At 35.9% G+C, this 21,675-nt stretch overlaps 1 protein-coding gene across 2 annotated transcripts; it reads left to right on the top strand.

Moving 5' to 3' along the window:
* The first annotated feature begins 480 nt into the window (after positions 1-480).
* On the top strand, positions 481-19,737 carry LOC115417134 (retinaldehyde-binding protein 1-like). 2 transcript variants are annotated; one of them, XM_030131136.1, is made up of 9 exons: positions 481-571; positions 1,049-1,089; positions 5,926-6,054; positions 9,102-9,306; positions 14,546-14,724; positions 16,814-16,972; positions 17,067-17,177; positions 17,629-17,978; positions 19,325-19,737. In XM_030131136.1, exons 2-8 carry the CDS (start codon positions 1,081-1,083, stop codon positions 17,773-17,775), a joined length of 939 nt encoding a protein of 312 aa, XP_029986996.1. In that variant the 5' UTR covers positions 481-571; positions 1,049-1,080; the 3' UTR covers positions 17,776-17,978; positions 19,325-19,737. The 2 variants fall into 2 exon arrangements, with proteins under 2 accessions (XP_029986996.1, XP_029986998.1); XM_030131138.1 differs by having other exon boundaries at positions 17,629-17,981.
* The last annotated feature ends 1,938 nt before the right edge of the window (positions 19,738-21,675 follow it).

Raw genomic sequence — 21,675 nt, 5'->3', positions numbered from 1 at the left:
GTCATGTGCAAAAAGGATAAAATATTAAATATACATATACTATGAAAGTACTACTAAAACTACTGACATATACCAAATCTAACTATTCTACAGATGAAAAATAAGGATATATACAGGTACTACAGGATATATACAAGTAATATAGGATATATATGAGTAATATAATAAGGTAATATTAGGAAAACAAAGTGTTGTGACTTGCACTGAGGAAGGGTGAGTATTGCACTGTCTGTTAGACTGGGGTGGGGTGGTTGTTAAGTCAGTGTGTGTGTGTTGTGTGTGTGTTGTGTGGGGTGGGGGGGGGCACATGTATCTGCTTGTGGGTAAAAAGTGTAATATAATATAATTATCAATCCAGTTTCATTTACGTCCACATGTCCATCCCAGCCCATCCATTCCTCCCAGGTGTTTGCATGCTGTAGATTAGTCCGTCCCTGTAATCCTCTGTCAGTTTAATCCGACTCACTGTGACGTTTCCATGGCTCCTCCTCTGCTCGTCCTCCTGGTCCTCCTGGTCCTCCTGTTGGCTTCTTGGCCACTTGGTCCTGGTCTTTCATCGTGTCTACTGAAGGTAAGGCTCAGCTTCCACTCAATGCACAGTTAATGTCTACAGAGGAAAATGTAGAAACAACACTGAATCTGAGTTTAGAGATGATGGCGACGACTGTCACTATTCAAATCTACACAAAAAGGAAACTTTCCTAGTTCGACTTCACTGATTTAACTGAAATCAGAGCGTTTGTTATGTTTACAGTGAAATGCATGTGGACCTGTCCTGTCAAGTTTGCTATTGTAATGATGTCAAAGGTCTTCTTTTTTTTTTAATTTTTTTAAATTTTTTTTTACTTTTTCTCCAAGTAAGACTAATAAAGCTGATAATGCTGCAGGGGAAGATAACTGGACTTAAAATGGACTAATGTCACCAATGATGCATTCACTGTTTAAGCACTGCTGCCTGCTGTTATGCAGTAACTGCTGTTGTTTTCTGTGTCTGGATGAATCTGAAATAAAACCATTTAACATGACGTAATGTTTTTCTTTTTTTCAGTGCTTGTTGAAGTTGCTTGACACACTGCAACCATGGCTGCTGTAAGTTAACACTAATAATCCACACTCATGTTTTGGTAGATACTGCGCTCTACAAAAACAAAAAAACCAAAACAGTATTATTCCAGCAGCAGGTGGTGCCGAAAAAATACTGTAAAATACCAGAAAATAACCAACTCATAAAAATACGATAGTTTTCCAAATTAAAATACAGTTTTTTGCCCTAACTTTACACACAATTTGATTTTTTTTTTTTTTTTTTAACTTTTTAATGTTTAATAAAGAATATTTACATGTATTAAAACAATCAAATTACCTACAACTATATGTAAAAATAATTTTCAATGAGACTAAGTTTATAACATCCACTGATAAAAACTGTATTTGGACAGTGTTATCAGTGCTTATACATGTTATACATTCACAAAAATACATTTATTCAACATTTTTGTTGTGAAACTTCCCGTAATTACACAAGATATTTGTCAATTAACAAACAAGTCTAGTTAAACTTACAGAACAAATACTTCTTTTACAGTTAATTGTCAGTAATTTTATCTTGTTTATAATTTTTTTTTTTTTTTTACAGTATTAACTTTAAATTAACGTTTAATCTTATAAATAGAAAGAAACATTTGTGAAATTACGATACACTTGCAAATGTATTTTAAGTGTATTTTTCTGTGAAAAAAGAAAAAATTTCTTTTAAAAAATTTAAATTTTTTGGTTATTCACAGTTACAGTTTTTCGTGTTATTTTACATTTGACATGTAAAATCACAGTCTATCTTTTTAATTTCATTCATATTTCCTGTATCTTAAAAATACAGGAAAAATCTGTAAAATAAACAGTGAAAATTCTGTTAAATTACAGATTTTTTTTTTTTTACAGTGTGGATAAAAGTCACTTAGCATTTGACACCATAAAAACTCAGAAAAATGGAGACATGATATTACTGAGTAGATTTATAGTTGGAAAAAAATTAAAATGTGTTTTTTAAAGTTAATCAAACCCATCAAAGACAGTCATAATATTTTAACATATGCATAATGCATTTACAAGGAAAGTCAATCACAGACTATTTCACAGACTAATATAGAAGGTTTTTTTAGATTTACATTGTCATTCATTCATTCTAAAGGTAACAATTTTTCATAGATTTTAACACATTTTAATATTTTTCCAAAACATTTGGATCTATTATAGAAAACTTAGCATTATTTTGTTGCCTCTTCATTTATTTGCATACATACTGTTCACACATTTATGTTAATTATAAAGCACTAAAAACTTTACATAAAAGTTGTTTTTGGAGAAAGCAACACATTTTTGAATCATCAAAATGTCAATAAACTCAAATGTTTCTTGTTTTATCATATTAAAATTCATCCTAAGATCACGTTTTATTGTGTTTATCATAAATTTAAAATAAGAGCTGGCTGATACAAAACCAGACTCTCATTTATCCTATCACACATTAAAACATTTATCCTGATAATTTTCCATTTCACAGACTAATTTAGAAGGTTTTTTAGATTCACATTGTCATTCATTCATTCTAAAGGTAACAATTTTTCATACATTTTAACACATTTTAATATTTTTCTAATATATTTGTATCAATTATAGAAAACTTAGAATAATTCTGTTGCCTCTTCTTTTATTTGCATAACATACATACATTTATGTTAAATTATAAAGCACTAAAACTTTATATAGAAGTTGTTTTTGTAGCAGCAACAAATTTTTGATCATCAAAATATCAATAAACTCAAATGTTTCTTGTCTTATCATATTAAATTCATCCTAAGACCATGCTTTATTGTGTTTATTATGAATTTCAAATAAGAGCTGGCTGATACAAAACCAAAACTGTGATTAAAATAAAAATGGAAATTATCAGGATAAATGTGATAATGTGTGATGGGATAAATGAGAGTCTGGTTTGGACCAGCTCCATATGTAAAGTGTCATGAGATAACTTTTTGGTTAAAGACAAAAATGAGATGAAAATAGTTCAGAACATTTCACAAGTCTGGAGGAAAAAGATTCTAACGTCTGAATGGGTTGAAAAAAATGAAATAAACGCAAGACTTAATATTGTACCATGATAATGACAATTATCAAGATAATCAGCAGCTGTGATTATCATGATATAATATAAAAATGACAGGTTTGATGCTGTTTAATGCAGTTCCTGTGTCTGTAGATGGATCTTTAAGCTGTTTTTCAGAACTTTCTTTAGAAATGTGAATGTGATCATGTGAAGCAGATTAACTGTTCAGTTGGGGGTTCATCATTCAGGTTCTGGTCGGCTGCTTCTGTGTCTGTGGGAGAAAAATACTAGTGGTGATGAGGAGCCACTGAAGTACTGAAGCAGAAAATCACAAACAATAGTGTACTGACAGATAAAGCAAAGCATGAAACCAAACTGTTCTGAATGTGAAAATGAACAACCATATCCTTTCATCGGATTTCCATTTCAGAACTTAACTAACTTTTATTTAGAAAATGAACAATAAGAAAACAGTTGAAGGCGATATTTTGTCTTTCACAAAGGTGAGAAGGTAAATTAAGTCATCTGTAAAAAAAAAAAAAAAAAAAGGATCTTCAGTTTCTTGATCTTGTGGATTTTAAAATAAAAATTAAACTATTGTCCCTTACTTTCTGTGTCTGAAAATGAGGTCAGTACAACAGATACATTTACAAAGCACTTCATTTGTCTTTATTCATATGAGTAGGAATCACACATGAATCACATCAGTGACATTCATTTTGATCATGAGGATCAATGATGATCAATGTAAAATAGAAAAGTATGGCAGAGATAGCGCGTTTCTGTGTTTTATTAAGCAGAACTAATGTCACTGGAGTTAGACAATACAAACTACAATGTTGTCACAGTAAAAAGGATCATATTAGATTCAAACTGATATTTATCACTATTCACGTCAAATAATTGTTTCTTTAATATTTACTGTCGGATTTTTGCTCATGAGTGAATGTTTAAGAAAACAGACTAGACAGGTTATTTGTGGTTTTATAATATTTGTTTAAAACATTTTATGAAAAAAAAAAGACACATAGAAACAAGATTAAAATTTTGCAACCAGATCATTTCTTGTTCAACAAAACACAAACATAAACAATGGCAGAGGCAGATCCACAAAAAATGGAAGGGGGTGGGGTGTTATATATCCATACACATGTGATATCCTTCTCCTAATTGTCATATTCCAGGACTGCTTGGTTTGTTTACAGAACATACGGTGCATTATGGTCTTATTTCACAACACAGTATACACTTTAATCTGAACTAACCCTGAGGCTCAGGTGTAGTAGTAGCATATGTTTTTTCTACTTGGTCGAAGGCCTTCTAGTAGTTCATACCAAGGTTCTAATAGTTTTAGAGTTTTCATTATAGTTTAGTTTTATTTAGTTTTGACTTTTTTTCTCTAATTCAGTTAGTTTTAGTTCATTTTTAGAGCAGGTTTGCTAGTTATTATTTTTCTTTTCTTTTTTTTCTAAAAGCTTAGTTTTAATATTAATTTTAGTTTTGTCGTATCTTTTCTCTTCCTCTCCGTCGTATTCAAATAAATCCCAGACAGGACTCTGTTTTCTCCCAACTTTAGTCTTCATGTTTCCAGGTAGAGTGGGGACCAGAAGATGACTGGAAACTATAAGTGACAGACTGTCAAGTGTCGTATGGTGCCAGCAGCTAAAATTGCTAGGGCAAAATAAATCACTTTTGTTTCAATCTGACATTGACAAAGACGGAAATGAAGGGAATTTTATCCATAATTTTTAACCATTTTAGTTTTAGAAGCACACAGTACAGTTTCAGTTAGTTATCGTTTTTTCTTTTAATTATAGTTTTTATTTATTTCAGTTAATGAAAATGTTTTTGAAATTCTAGTTTTCGTCATTTCGTTAGTTTTCGTTAACGATAATAACCTTGGTCTGGGTACATGTCAGTCTGCGATCAAGTTACCAGAACTCATTTCACTCCAAGCTTTTCGCTCCATCCTACCGACTAGGCAGTGTGACTCCTGTGGACAGTGCCTGTGTTTCTAATTGTTGCTGACCTCAACTAAAATAGCACTTTAGAATCTGTCAGACTTTATGTTATCACTAAATTATGGTCTGTTTTAATGTATTGTTATTGCCCATGTCCAGGTCACCCTTGTAGAGGAGATCTCAATCTCAATCCGACTTTATCCAGTTAAATAAAGGGTTTTTTTTTTTGTTTGTTTCATATTTTTGTTGATGTGTATACAAGAGAATTAAAGATACATACCAATACCATGGCACACTGATGTCAACATTAACCAGGTTTGTAAACACCATTACTTTTAGATTTGCATATTTTTTTAGGTACAAATAACAGTGAAACCCGAAAAACAATACAATGAAAAGAATACTAAGACATAGTCTGAATAAAATAATTAAACTGGTGACATAAACATAAGAAAATAAATAAATAAATAAATAAAGGGGGGTGGGGTTACGCTGTCTCAAAAAAATCCGTAAACGGTTGCCATTTATTGTAGAATTGGTTCAAGTTTCCCCGTTTTGAATATCTAATTTTCTCTACTTTTAAAAAGAAATAAAGGTTAAATTTAAGAAAGAATATTCAACACATTTATGCTAAAATATTTGTTCACTATCAAAATATTAAGAAATATAAAATAGAATTAAATGTTTAAACAGCTCGTGTTTCAGTTGAGTAAACACAATGAACTCTGTAGATAAAAGCCTAGATCTAATGATACTAATAATTATTACTCTTTCCCCCAGATCTGGTGTAACTCCGTTAAACTGTTCACATGTGAAGTATTCGGTAAACCCTTGTGTTGTTCTTCCTTCCTTTCTGAGTAGACCGGATCTTTCCGTATGGTGTCAGAGGACGAGCAGGCCATGAGGTCTAAGCTGGAACACCTGACAGTGAAGGATCATGGGCCGGTGTTTGGACCGTGTCACAAACTGCCTGGACATACTGTGCAAAAGGTGGGTCAAACATTCAGTCCACAGAGGATCCATCTGGTCTGGAGGTCCAGGTGACATCACTGTCATTATCAACCTAAAACCGCCAAGGGGTTAAATTTACCTGCACAGTATTTCTAGTATGAAAACATGTACTTTGTCATTCAGTGGCGGCTGCTCGTCTTTCAGACAGGGGAAGCTCATTGTCAGCTTACATCAAAACAAAAACAAAAAACAAAACAAACAAACAAAAACAAAAAGTCAAGTTATTTAAACATACATTCGGCCCTCCGTTCCTTTTTAAGAAAATGCTCAGTAACCTTATCGTACCAAGTAGGCGTCTTTTCCAGGGACTGGACCAGTGTCCTCTCTGCTTAGATTGCCTTGGCCCAGTGTGTTGTGGGTGTAAGACTTCAGCCTTTTTAAACTACAGATGCTCCTTTCACTGCGACCTAGCCGACAGTTTGATTGATTTAACTATCTACAAAACGATATTAAACTCGAACAAGAAATGATTAAATTATGGAACTGAAACAAGAAAACAGTGAAATTATGTTAAATTGAAACAAGGAAGTACAATGAGTGTGTTTTATTTACAGCAAGAAATGAACGAGTAATTTCGTAGTAGTTTCTCTCTTGATTTCACAGCAGAATGTGCGACGGTATTAAACTGAACTGTGTCAGTGAAGGAGGAGATCTGAAAACAGCTGTCAATCAAACGGGATTCAGCCTTTTGACTGATCCTCCAATCAGCACGTAGGATTCTGGCATCCAGCCCGGCCGAGCTCCGCCCAAAGCTCCATTCACCCCCAGAGACGCCGAGCGTCCAGGGGCGGGACAACATGGTGGCATTTATCCAATTACCGTCCAGTTTTGTGGCAATGAAAAAAACTGTTCCACTCAGTCCCATTGAAGCCCAGAGACGCCCGCAGTCTACGGACAAATGCACTGAGCAGAGATGGATGAGAAAACAGCGACATGGGAATGGAGGAGAAGTGAACAACATTGAGTCTGATGATTTGTGATAAAGCTGATTCTGAACGAAGTCATCTTTAAGATGAATGTGTTCTAACACATTCGTAGTGAATAAAATGTCAACACAACCGTACAGATTTAACCATTTAATTTTCGTAATTTTAGGGGAAGCCGGGCTTCCCTTGCAGTCTATGAGAAATTGCCACTGTTGTCATTGCACTGAGGGTTTTTCTTCACAAACGAACATCTTACATCATAGATGGGTTTGTGCAATCATCACCTGAGTATCTTTAAGAACATCAACCACTTGGCATGTTTGTTTATTTTGAATTTATCCTCCTCAGACCCAGCTATGGGTTTTCTGTCCACATTTGTGGACAAGAGTTTCACAACTTTATACAAAAAAAAAGAAAAAGAAAAGAAAACTGTCCACCACAAAGGAAATTCCATAAAAATTTTAAAAACTGCATCTGAAAAAACTGTTGCATCATGATGTTTCCAATATAGGCACTTATTTAATAAAAAAAAAACAAAAAAAACAAAAAAACTTGTACTTTGCTGACATTTCCTGGGTCTTAGGAGGTTAAAACCAAAAGCCAAAAAAAAATTTTAAAATAGAGAAAAAATAAACAGATTTGAAATAGAGCGACTTATATCCTCTCGACCCCACTTTTCCTACTGGCCACAAAGTGTCATGATCCACAAAATATTACACATATGACAAATAAACTCCGTCCAAGTCAATGCACATGATATACATTGTATGTATAGTTCATTATTCAAACTCATAAAATATATCACAGGGTTATTAAAAAAGAATGAACCGATGTCATGACGCAATATTTTAATAAGGAAAAGCAATAGAAAACTCCAGCCAAGTCACAAGTATTCTACTCATAATCCACTTTTATTTCCTGTCTTACAGCTGTTCAGTGTGTCCACCACCTGCAGCACAGACAACATCAATGTGATAAAGGATTCCTCCCAGATCCGTATCAGTATATCACCATCCACTGAGCTGACCGCTGTTGTTATTCAGTGTTTAAGGTCATCGAGGTCAGTGGGTAGCGGTGGAACATAAATGCGATCTTTTACGCATCCCCACAAGAAAAAATCCCACATGGTGAGGTCTGAGGATCTTACAGGCCGAGCACAAAGAGTTAGGTCTAGAGCCCCCCCCTTCAGACCAGTCCATCACTGGGACAGTTTTTTATTCAAAAAAGCTCAAACTTAGAAAACTCCTCTTTCAAATGGTCACTGACTCATTCCATGATGACGTTTAAGAACTGAAGTAATGCGTCACGAAATCAGTTCATTCTTTTTCAATAACCCTGTATAATAATACATAATACAATGCTCATCTGTATAATCCACTTCAACCCTCTGGATAAAACTGGATGGTTTAACCCTCTAAAAAAATGAGAACATATTATTAATTGCTACATGTCCCTTTTAGGGCTGTAAGAAAATATCGGTTCTGCAATATATCATGATATTTCATTTCACAATACTGTATTGATATTAAAAAAAGTACTGTATCGATATTTTTAGGTATTTATTCAAATGCAGATATTGTGGAGGTTCATTTTTGTTTTTTCTTTTTGTTTATATTTTATTTATTATTATTTAACACTCCTTTATTAAATAATGTTCGTTCCTTTGTTGGGATTGCATAAAAATACTGTTCTGATGTAAGTTCTGAACTAATAGAATATGAACATTTGAACAGGATCTTAAACTGTAATGTCTGTAAAACTGAATTTAACTTTGAACACAGGAACATTTTGTGATATAGTATTAGATCCTGTTGGGATCAAATACAAATGTGTTTAGTATTTGTGGTGTAATTCAATTCTTCAAGGAAATAATCATTTTAAAAAAAGAAACCAAAAAAATTGCCTTTTTAACAGTATCATGATATACTGTGATATATCGTATCGTGATCCTAGTATTATGATTTATATCGTATCACCAGATCCTTACCAATACACAGCCCTCGTCCCTTTATGGGAAAAAGAAAACGGTAAATTACAAGTGGCGCTGTGCTCATATGAACAGAAAACATGTGCATCTACAGCAGGTTCAATGTTTTCCAGGCAAAGGACGAGCTGAATGAGACGGATGAGAGGCGAGCGTCGTCCCTGAAGGACCTGAGGACCATGATGAAGGACAAGGCTGCGGAGGGCAACGACCTGGCCAAACTAGTCCTGGAGCGTTTCGGGGACCAACCGGACGCTTTCCTGCTGCGTTTCCTCAGAGCTCGAAAATTTGACGTCGCCAGATCTCATGAGCTCATGAAAGGTGAGACTACAGACGATGTGTGTGTTATTTCAGCTTTAACGTCTGCTCCAAGGTTATTATCGTTAACAAAAACTAACAAAATGACGAAAGCTAGAATTGAAAAAACATTTTCGTTAACTGAAATAAATAAAAACTATAATTAAAAGAAAACACGATAACTCACTGAAACTGTATTGTGTGTTTACAAAACTAACTAAAACAGATACAAATTCTGGATAAAATTCCCTTTGTTTTCATCTTTGCCAATGTTGGATTGATACAAAAGTGATTTATTTCTCTCTAGCAATTTTAGCTGCTGGCACCATACGATACTTGATCACTTGTAGTTTCCAGTCGTCTTCTAGTCCTCACTCTACCTGGAAACATGGAGACTAAAGTTGGGAGAAAGCAGCAGAGTCCTGTCTGGGATTTATTTGAATACGACGGAGAAGAAGAGAAAAGATACGACAAAACTAAAACTAAACTAAAGCTAAGCATTTAGAAAAAAAAGAAAACTAATAAAAACTAGCAAACCTGCTCTAAAAACGAATTAAAACTAACTGAATTAGAGATAAAAAAGTCAAAACTAAATAAAACTAAACTATAATGAAAAATCCAAAACTATTAGAACCTTGACTGATACATAATGTGTTTTTGTTTTCTCTGCATTCATTTTGTAATACTATCCATAAAGGTTATTATCATTAACGAAAACTAACGAAATGACAAAAAAAAAAACAGGACCAATGGCCCTGTAGCTTACCGGCCAAATTAAAAGCTTTGGGAAATGTATCCAGATGCCATTTATTATCACCCAGTTCTGTGTATTTATTCTATTACAGAAATAGCCCATGTTTTGCTCATATTCCAATCAGATCTGTAAAAAATTCAAATTCCAACTTGATATCATTGATACTGATTTATTGGATCAATCCACTTCCTATCTGTTATAATGGGAAAATTTTTCAAAGTGGCACCAAATCCAGAATCAGATCTGGATCCAAATAATTTCAATACCTTGTGTTGACATCATCATACAGAAGCTGTATACCAAGTTTGAAGTCAATCAGAACTGTAGTTTGGGAGAAAAAGACGATTGAAATTTTTTCCCCATAAGAGCCCATGTTAAATTTTTTGTAAGTTCCCGGATCCAGAAGAAGATCCTGATCAGCATGTGGACATTATGTTTTGGTCATCTCCCCATCAGGGCTGGACTGTAGAAATTTACACTGGATATCATTTATATTTACTGAGTTATTGCATCAATCCACTTCCTATCTCTTATAATGGGGAAATTTTTCAAAGTGGCACCAAATCCAGAATCAGATCTGGATCCAAATAATTTCACTATCTTTTGTTGACATCATCATAAAGAAGCTTTATACCAAGTTTGAAGTCAATCAGAATTGTAGTTTAGGAGAAGAAGATGATTGAAAGTTTTGTAACGGACGACAGACGACGACGACAGACGACGACGACAGACGACGACGACAGACGACGACGACAGACGACGACAGACGACGACAGCGCCGACGGACACTGCATGACGACAATAGCTTATGGCCTGTTGGCCGGTAAGCTAACTAGAGATGAAAAACATTTTCGTTAACTGAAATAAATAAAAACTATAATTAAAAGAAAAAAATGATAACCAACTGAAACTGTATTGTGTGTTTACAAAACTAACTAAAACGTATAAAAATTATGGATAAAATTCCCTTCGTTTTCATCTTTGTCAATGTTGGATTAATACGAACTAAAACTAAACTAAAACTAAGCATTTAGAAAATAACAAAAACTAATAAAAACTAGCACACCTGCTCTAAAAACGAATTAAAACTAACTGAATTACAGAAAAAAAAGTCAAAACTAAATAAAACTAAACTATAATGAAAAATCCAGAACTATTCGAACCTTGGTGCAGACAGTATTCAAAGGCTTCAGTAACTGAGGATGAGACTTGTATTGTTCGTCTTTTGCATGAATTCCACCATCACAGATACAGGGAAGCATGTGTTCATTAATTGGGGCCTTTGAGATGCTTCAGTTTCCTCTGACAAAGGCTTCCTTTGTGTCCAAAAGGAACAGATACTTTATGTGTGAACTGGCCGTGATTTCAGCTGGGAACTTCACAACCACTGTGTTGGTTTGGTTGAGAGAGAACGAGGTTAAAAACGTCACCTTCGCATCATGTCACACTTATTTTATTATAGTGAGTGTTTTTGTTTTTTAAAGAAAACGATAAGAGTAAAAATCTTCACTGAAATTACAAAGAGATTTAAAGCTGCAAGAACCAAACTCTGTTCTGCATCTTCTCATTTTAGTCCAAATCAAAAGAGCAAATATAGATGAGTTAACTACGGTGGCCCAGAGGTGCAACAGCCCAAATAATTATCCACTATAAGAAAAAAGGTGAACAACCCAAAAAATTTTGAATTTTAAAAAGTTTGAAGTAATTGGAATTGTAGTTTCGGAGAAGAAGACGATTGAAATATTTGTAACGGACGACAGATGCCGCCGGACGCTGCATGACAACAATAGCTAACGGCCTGTCAGCCGGTAAGCTAAAAAAAGAGAACAGCCCAAAAAATTATCCACTATAAGAAAAAAACATGTTGTCTGTCATCCGTTACAAAAATTTCAATCATCTTCTTCTCCGAAACTAAAATTCCGATTGACTTCAAACTTGGTTTACAGCTTCTTTATGATGATGTCAACAAAAGTTAGTGAAATTATTTGGATCCAGATCTGATTCTGGATTTGGTGCCACTTCGAAAAATTTCCCCATTATAAGAGATAGGAAGTGGATTGATGCAATAACTCAGTAAATATAAATGATATCCAGTGTAAATTTCTACAGTCCAGCCCTGATGGGGAGATGACCAAAACATAATGTCCACATGCTGATCAGGATCTTCTTCTGGATCCGGGAACTGACGGAAAATTTAACATGGGCCCTTATGGGGAAAAAATTTCAATCGTCTTTTTCTCCCAAACTACAGTTCTGATTGACTTCAAACTTGGTATACAGCTTCTGTATGATGATGTCAACACAAGGTATTGAAATTATTTGGATCCAGATCTGATTCTGGATTTGGTGCCACTTTGAAAAATTTTCCCATTATAGGAGATAGGAAGTGGATTGATCCAATAAATCAGTAAGTATCAATGATATCAAGTTGGAAATTGAATTTTTTACAGATCTGATTGGAATATGACCCAAACATGGACTATTTCTGTAATAGAATAAATACACAGAACTGGGTGATAATAAATGGCATCTGGACACATTTCCCAAAGCTTTTAATTTGGCCGCTTAGCTACAGGGCCATTGGTCCTGTTTTTAAGAGGTAGTGGCAAGGTAAGGTAAGGTAAGGTAAGGTAAGGTTAGGTTAGGTTAGGTTAGGTTAGGTTAGGTTAGGGTATGGTATGGGAAGGGAAGGGAGCTGGAGTCCCAGGTCAAACTGTTTGTGGCTGAAACTGCAGCAAGCAAACTGTGACAAGTTTAAGAATATCAACCTGAATAAGACTAAAGTATTATTTCCCCAATTCAATTTAATTTAATTTAATTTAATTTAATTTAATTTAATTTAATTTAATTTTATTCTATTTCACCATACAGTACTTCTGATCAGCATAGAGCAGTGGTTCTCAGATGGGGGTGAGCGTACCCCTGGGGGTACGTGAAGGCACTTCAGGGGGTACGTGAGATTTTAAAATATATTTAAAAAGTAGCATCCATGCAAAAATCCTTTAAAATAATTATTAAATTAATTAAATATTTCAGAAAAATATATAAGTTCATAAAATGAATTTTATATTCAGTAGGCTTTTCAATTTCATCATCCTAAAAACCCAGAGTCTCCCCCATACCAGAATGGTTTGACCCAACCTGTCACATGCCACCTAGCATCACCTGTCAATCACTTGAAAACTCAAACAATGGAGTCGTGGTTGAAGTGGAATTATTTTGAAAACACGGAGGGACAAGTGGCAAAGAAGGCCAAACCAGAGCCGGCAAAATTCCGGCTGTATCTTGAAGATTATGTTTTATTTGGATTTACGTCCACAAGTTGCAACCCACCCAAGGCACTGTGTTTTTTCTGCGGGGAGAAAGTAGCTAACAGTAGCATGAAGCTAACACATCTGCAGCCATCTGAAGACTAAACATGGATGTGACGTCGGTAAGTCACCTGACTGTTTTAAGAGGAAACTGTCTGAATTCAGATCAGCTCATGTAGACAAATCTTTATTTATAATTAAGCTAATTATTTCTTTTTGAGAACAAATCTTTCCTATGATCCCAAAGGAGGACACTTTATGTTGATAATTATTTTATGTGCACAAATTTTTATTTATAATTAAGTTAATTCTTTTTCTTTTTTTAGTTATATCTTTTTATTTCCAAATAGTTCAAGAGAGACCACTACAAATGGAGTTCTAAAGTTTAATAAATTAGACTCTGATGGCACAGCACTCTGTTTTAAGTCATTTTTTTCAACCAAAATGTTTTGCGCTGGTTAGGGAGTACCTGGCTGAAAAAATATTTCACAGGGGGTACATCACTGAAAAAAGGTTGAGAACCAGAATCACTGGTATAGACAGTCTGAGCTGAAAAGGAAATAAAGTTATACTTATCTTTATTCTTTTGTTCAGACCAGGTATAGTTGTAGATGTTACCTGTTTGACAGTTTCAACTGTGACTGTCAAACAGGTAACATCTACAATGATACCTTGTCTGAACAAAAGAAAAAAGACAGATGTAATTACATTAACAGAAGACAAAATGAACGCCATTAGCCTTATTAGGAAAAAAAGTGAATGGAATGAAAATACAACACTAAATCACAAAAACTAATATATTGACTAAAACTAACAATGAATTCATAAATACACTAAATGAATGCATTTGTAGATGAAACATGATCAATGGACACATATCTGTGGAATTTATTTACATCAAAGAAAAGTGACAGTCTTCTTTTTAGTCGGATTATTTTTACAGTACAGTACATGACTGAAACACTAACAGAAGGATTAGACAGTGACACGTGGTTTTTCAGTGGTGGGCACACATCTCTGGGGTCTTTGGGGAGTTAGAACTCATTCTTGGGGGTTAATTGCTGCTTGTGGATGGACTGAGGGTTAATTGCTGCGTTGGTATGAGGAGCTCAGACACTGCCTCCATTGTTCCGTCCTACAGTGAACCCTCGGTGACCCTCGTCCTGTCATTTACTGTGTGTGTTTGTGGATGCTTTAGGTTACGTGCGCTTCAGGAAGGAGTATCCCGAGCTGTTTGAGAACCTGACGGTGGAGGCGGTCCGCAGTACCATCGAGGCGGGCTACCCTGTGGTTCTACCCAGCAGAGACAAGTACGGCCGGGCCGTCCTGCTGTTCAACATCGAGAACTGGGACCTGGAGGAGATCACCTTCGACGAGGTGCTGGAACGAAAGCAACGCTGTACTTTATAGTCTACAGAGTCACCACACAAGTGTTGATTTCAGTCAACAGGCCCTGGTCATCATGTCCCAAATGAATAGAATAGAATAGAATAGAATAGAATAGAGCAACAAGTTATTGCACATTTAAATTAAAAGTACTGGGACGTAGAGCAGGTTATTGCACATTCAATTAAAGAACTGGGATTCATTCAAGATGGTGCTCCCCAGTGTTCGACATAGCGTAGCATAGCCCTTCGAGTCACATTCAGATGACTGATCAACATGATTTAATGATTATGCGTTTGTGTCCAGGTTGTAATGGTTTTGGATTTTTCATTATAGTTTAGTTTTATTTAGTTTTGACTTTTTTTTTTTATCTAATTCAGTTAGTTTTAATTAGTTTTTAGAGCAGATTTGCTAGTTTTTGGTAGTTTTCGTTATTTTTCCTGAATGCTTAGTTTTAGTTTAGTTTTAGTATTAATTTTAGTTTTGTTGTATCTTTATATGTATATTTTATGTCATTTCGTTAGTTTTCCTTAACGATAATAACCTTGGCCTCAACTTGTCATTTCTACATGTGCATTATGGATCGGATCTACAAAGACACTAAACACTGAGGAACAGGCAGAAAATAGTTCAAACTGTGCTTAATTTTCTTTAGACATTTCAGGGTGTTCATATTTGTTCAGGTTATTCACATTTTATTGCTACAGGATAGTTTGTAAATGTAAATATTTTCATAATTTAATGTTATTTTTTGCACTAAAACAAAGACAAAAATTTGAAGTTGTCATTATTTATAGGCATAAATAATGTAATTTTTTCACATCAAACCAAGAAGAAAATATAGTCATTATTTTTTATACGTTATTATTCTATTATTTGACTGTAGATCATATTGGTCTGTATGTGGAACCTGAACTAAAATGAGTTCCACAGCCTTGACTGTGGAATTTTTGCACTTTTCAAATTCATCCTAGGGGCCAGATTGGAACCGTTGGTGGGCCGCATTTGGCCCCCAGGATGCATGTTTGAGACCCCTGATCTAGGGGTGCGCTATGTTGGTTATCAAGGAAGAAGAAATCCAACCAAATCTGTACTACACTGTTACAAAAAACAACGTAAAAAAACCCAGTAGTATTCCAGCAGCAGGGGTGCCGAAAAAGTACTGTTAAATAATGGAAAATAACCATCTCATAAAAATATGGTAATTTTCCATAATTAAAATATAGTTTTTTTGCCCTAACTTTACATGAGATTTTGCATTTTTTTGACTTTATAATGTTTAATAAAGAATATTTTCATGTACAATCAAACAATCAAATTACATGTGTGTATATATATATATATATATATATATATATATATATATATATATATATATACACACAAAATATGTAGAATTTTCAATGAGACTAAGTTGTACAGTCCACTGATAAAAAGTGTATTTGGACAGTTTATCAGTGCTTATACATGTTATACATTTACAAAAATACATTTATTCAACATTTTTGTTGTGAAACCTCCCGTAATTACACAAGATATTTGTCAATTAACAAACAAGTCTAGTTAAACTCACAGAACAAATACTTCTTTAACAGTTAATTGTCAATAATTTTATCTGGTTTTATTTATTTATTTTACAGTGTTAAACTTTAAATTAACAGTTTAATCTCATAAATAGAAAATAAATATTTGTGAAATTATGATACATTTGCAAATGTATTTTAACTGTATTTTTCTGTGAAAAAAGAAAAAAATTCTTTTAAATAATTGAAATTTTTTGGTTATTCACAGTTACAGTTTTTTTTATGTTATTTTACATTTGACATGTAAAATCACAGTCTATTTTTGTCATTTCATTGATATTTTCCTGTATCTTAAAAATACAGGAAAAATCTGTAAAATAAACGGTAGAAATTCTGTTAAATTACAGATTTTTTTTTTTACAGTGTAGTTATCGCCAAAACACCATGGAGGTCCGGTGGTGGATCCGGCAGCAGTGGATCGGTTCATGAGTAAAAGTCTGTTCCACCGCAGCACTGAAGTCAAACTGTGCTCTCCTGTGTCTTTGCACGTCTGTTAGATATTAAGAGCTTACTGTGTGATCCTGGAGAAGCTGCTGGAGAACGAAGAAACCCAGATTAATGGCTTTGTCCTGATTGAGAATTTCAAAGGCTTCACCATGCAGCACGCCTCTGGCATCAAACCGGCCGAGCTCAAGAAGATGGTGGACATGCTGCAGGTGAGTGGACCAGCCCGTCTCCAGTGGACCGTCCAGAGCGTTGGGACCTCAGAGGTTGGTTATGATACGCTGGTCTTTGTGCGTCTTTGTCCAGGACTCGTTTCCTGCTCGTTTCAAGGCGGTTCATGTGACCCACCAGCCCTGGTACTTCACCACCACCTACAACGTGGTCAAACCGTTCATGAAGAGCAAGCTGCTGGAGCGGGTACGTATCTATCTATCTATCGTTTTATCGTTCTATCGTTCTATCGTTCTATCTGTCGTTTTATCTATCGTTTTATCTATCGTTCTATCTATCGTTCTATCGATCGTTCTATCATTCTATCGATCGTTCTATCAATCTATCTGTCTTTCTGTCTGTCTAATCTGGAAGGTCTAAATTCTCTCCATCGTAACATTTTGAAAACATATTCTGTGACATTTTAAAATCAACAAATTGAAGGAATTCCACCATTTGCTTGATAATAAACTGCTCTTGGTTTTTGGTTGCTCCACACAGACACGACAGACACAACAGAGACAACAGACACAACAAACACGACAGACACAACAGAGACAACAGAGACAACAAACACGACAGACACAACAGAGACAACAGACACAACAGAGACATGTGTCAGTTGATCTTTTCTCTGTCGTCCACGTCTTTTCCTCAGGTCTTCGTTCACGGTGATGAGCTCGACTCCTACTTCAAGGAATTCGACGCCGATATTCTTCCTGCAGATTTTGATGGAAAAGCCTCTGTTTCCGACTGCCAGGCCATCGCCACCAAGCTCTTTGGTTCTGAGGACACCGCCCTCTAAAGGCCAGAGACAGTAGTGTCCTTCAGAACGGACGCTTCCTTTTGTGGTTTATGTTGAATCTAGGATGACATTTTTTTACTCTAATATAAGCAGTTTTTAAGGTCAAAAAGTATGTAGTGTTAGGAGCAGAGGATGAGTGACATACAGAGAACGAAGGTGAATGTTTAGGAAATGTACAGAAGAACTGATGCGCAGTGTTTTTTGTTGTTACTAGGGATGCACCGATCCAATACCAGTATCGAGCATCGGCTCCGATACTCAGTGTATGTACTTGTATTCGTACTCGTAAAAGTAATCCGATACAAATGCACCGATACCACTTACGGCCGTGTGACATTCACAATTCAGTGCAGCAGGTACGAAGAGCAGGAATAATGTGTGGGGAGTGTGAAGAGTGTGGAGATTTAACGAAATAAATGATGGTGATAAAAGTAACGCTGACTGCAAGTAACGTTACAGACACAGACGGATACAGACGCAGTGTTCCGTCTGTCCTCTGCGTACATTCCATCCGTTTTCCAGGTGCTGGCGGATGCGTACCCAGACGGAGAATACCAGCGGAACTGTGGAGGTAGAGGATCTGTTCAAAGAGCCACTGTGAGAGTTAGAGAAAAACTACTGACACATTTAGGACAACTACCCAGGGCTGGGCCGGTTTGAGTCTGAGTTGTCCACGCTGCCTTTGCCTGAACGACTAATAACATCTACGAGTTTGAGTAGTCCGCAACACACCCCAGTCACTTGAACGCAGCTACGTTATCAGCTAATTTAGGGGAGGAGTTATCAGTGAGTCCTACAGGCTGGACTGAAAACATTTACTGCTGGATCAAGGAGGAGCCACTGAAAAAAGGAGATGTGGAATTAACTGGAGGGGCATCTTCTTCCTATAAATGCAGATATGCACTTATGTGGTGGAAAAGCCGGGCCCTGGTGGACCCTAGTGGACCCCAGCCGGGCCCTGGTGGACCCCAGCATCACCACAATCATGGTATTCAGTACCTGTCTGCTGTTCTACTCTATGCAACTGGCCTATGAAACACACTCAAAAATCAGTTTCCTTTTACATATTTGAAGGTTTTTCAAAAAGTAACGTAATAATTACTTTCCCTGGTAACTAATTACATTTATGAAGGAGTAATTCTGTTACTAATTCAATTACTTTTTTGGGAAAGTAACTAGTAACTATAACTAATTAGGTTTTTAAAAAAGTAATTTGCCCAACACTGGTCGTCTCCATGTTGTTATTACTGACTTTCTTCTTCTCAAAAAACTTTCCTCTTCTTCGTGGTATTTGTCCAATATGGTTAATTTAGAGTGGCGCCCCCTGGTGGATTAATTGACAAACACTCAAACACATTAAATGTCAGTAGCAGCACTTTGTTCCAGTCAGACTAATGACAATGACAATAAAGCACATTTACAAAAGGAACTAAGAACTGGAATGGGATTATTAAGTACTCGTATCGGTACTTGGTATTGGCAAGTACTCAAATGTAAGTACTCATACTTGTACTCGGTCTGGAAATAAGTGGTATCGGTGCACCCCTAGTTGTTACTGTATAAGCTGGAGACTGAGAGACTTTATAGTGCAATGATGTAGCTTAGCATGAGAAATGGGTTTGTTTTGGTATTCTTTGCCTTAAAAATGAAGAAATTCTACAGTTTGACCGAACAAGAACAGCCTTGTGCCTTTAATCCTGTCGAGTTCAGTTGTTGCTGTAACAGTTTGACAGTGGAGGACGTATGAAGACACACAAGCCTGCATTAGATTAGGAGTTTTAGGAGCCGGAGCCGGAGCCGGGTCTCCTGATGCGGTGCCATCACATACTTTGTTTATCATCAGCCTTATGTTGAAGTCAGATGTATAACATTCAGATGCCTCGCGTACCGTAAAAATCCAATGTCCTAATTGCTTTGGATTTGACATATTTTAATAAAATAGAATTTCTCTGTGTAGTTTTATATCATTTGTAAATGGTTTTTTGTGTTTCTGTTGTGATATTGTCAAGAATAGAGCTGTAGCTATCAATTTGTCTTGTAACTGATTACGTAATGTATTGTTTATTTTCTTCGGTTCAATGAAAACTATTTGGAGAAAAAAAAAGTAAAAATGTAAAAAAAAAAGACAACTTGCCCTTTATTCCAGAACCAGCTGACACAACAACCACAAAAAGTATAAAAGAATATATATAAAAAAATAAATTTACAGAAATAACAACTATAATAACAATATAAAAGCTCATATAAAAATATCTATAGAAACTGGTCCTAAAAACAGGACATGGGGCTAAAAATTCAAACCAGATGTAGATGAATGTTATGAAGCAGGTTTTGAAGCACTTTGGGTCTAATTTAAAAATAAATGTTAACTGAGATAAAAGAGAAACCATTTTTCAGATAAAACACTTTTATATTATTTGACATATTTAATACAAAAATCCACATGTAACACGGTCAAAAGGACACAAAAATTACGCGCTACTATTTTTTTTTAGATCTCTTTATTCTCTCAGGTGCATTTTGAGAAACTAATTACTCAAGGCAGAGTGTTTCACAAAAATGGCCACTGCTGCAAAATCATTTGCGATTTATATGCATTTAACTGGGCAGGTTCTGTATGTAACACAAGTGGACACGATGGGTTCCACATCAAACCTGGGATGAGACTGAGACTGATGAAAACCCACATGTGGATTAGAAGAACCACTAGGATCGACACATTGAACACAGTGTCTTTATTTAGAGTCTATAGAAGACTATTTACACACGTTTTCACATCTAATGCAATGACACCTAGGGAGATCTAATGTCCATATTTGGGTCCTATTTTTGGACCCAATATTTGATTATAAATTCGTTAATTATGGGATGGATCAGAGCAAGAGTATATTTTTTGTGCATTTATCTGAGGTCATCATTAGGTCCATCTTGGGGGGAAATATGTCTACATTTACCTTTTATTATTGGGTCTAAAAAGATGGAAAAGTGACAGATACTAAAATAAACCCAGTTTTATAGAAGCACTCATAAACAACAACAAACGAGTCCAATGACGTCTATAAACAATATGTCTGTGCAGTCTTCAATACATTTGGATCCAACTTACTTTCACCAAGCGAACATGGAATAAACATACAACTGTGTGTTGATCCTGGTGTCATGTGCGTCTCAATAAGTGTCCGTGTGAAACACAACAGTGGAACCAATGTTTAACAGCCCAGAAATTAAAGGTGCCATATGTAGGATTGTGGCCAAAACTGGTACTGCAATCACATTCCAAATACTGTAGAGCGAGGTATCCCCAGACTAGGGGTTGCCAGATCCAGCATGAGCGTCTACTACTAGTGTTTCCACTAATCCTCACCACCACACCATAAATTTCATACAAAAAAATCCTCGCCAGACTGATTCCACATCAGTCTAATATAGAACAGAACAGGACAAACGTCCTGAACATTCAGATGAAAGTTTACACAGATTCAGGAGATAGAGAAAAGGGACATGAGCCTTAAGTTCACTTTTTACTTCCGCCAAGTACGAGTGGCACGGATCACTACCGTACCCCCCCCATAGTATTATAAGAAACCGGCCGACCCCCACCCCCCCACCTTTCGGATTACACACTGCTACATGAAGAGGTCACTTCCACAGAAAACGCTGCACTACAAGGAGCTACCATGGACAGAGACAAGTCCTACACCGGTACCCAGTCTGTTCACCAGGGCCAGGAGAAGAGACCGCAGCCTGGCCCCCTGGGACCAGGTGCAGAGACCGCCGGTCTGGGACCGGGTGCAGAGACGGCGGTCTGGGACCGGGTGCAGAGACGGCGGTCCTGGCTCTCAGTGGTTCTTAGCGGTGGTCAGACTAAGGCAGAGCCGGCGTTGGTCTTCAGATCCTTCT

This window comes from Sphaeramia orbicularis, chromosome 3 (genome assembly GCF_902148855.1).
Source record: "Sphaeramia orbicularis chromosome 3, fSphaOr1.1, whole genome shotgun sequence".
NCBI classification, from domain to species: domain Eukaryota; kingdom Metazoa; phylum Chordata; class Actinopteri; order Kurtiformes; family Apogonidae; genus Sphaeramia; species Sphaeramia orbicularis.
The sequence above is the reverse complement of the archived record's forward strand: the minus strand, read 5'-3'. Positions and strand labels throughout refer to the sequence as shown.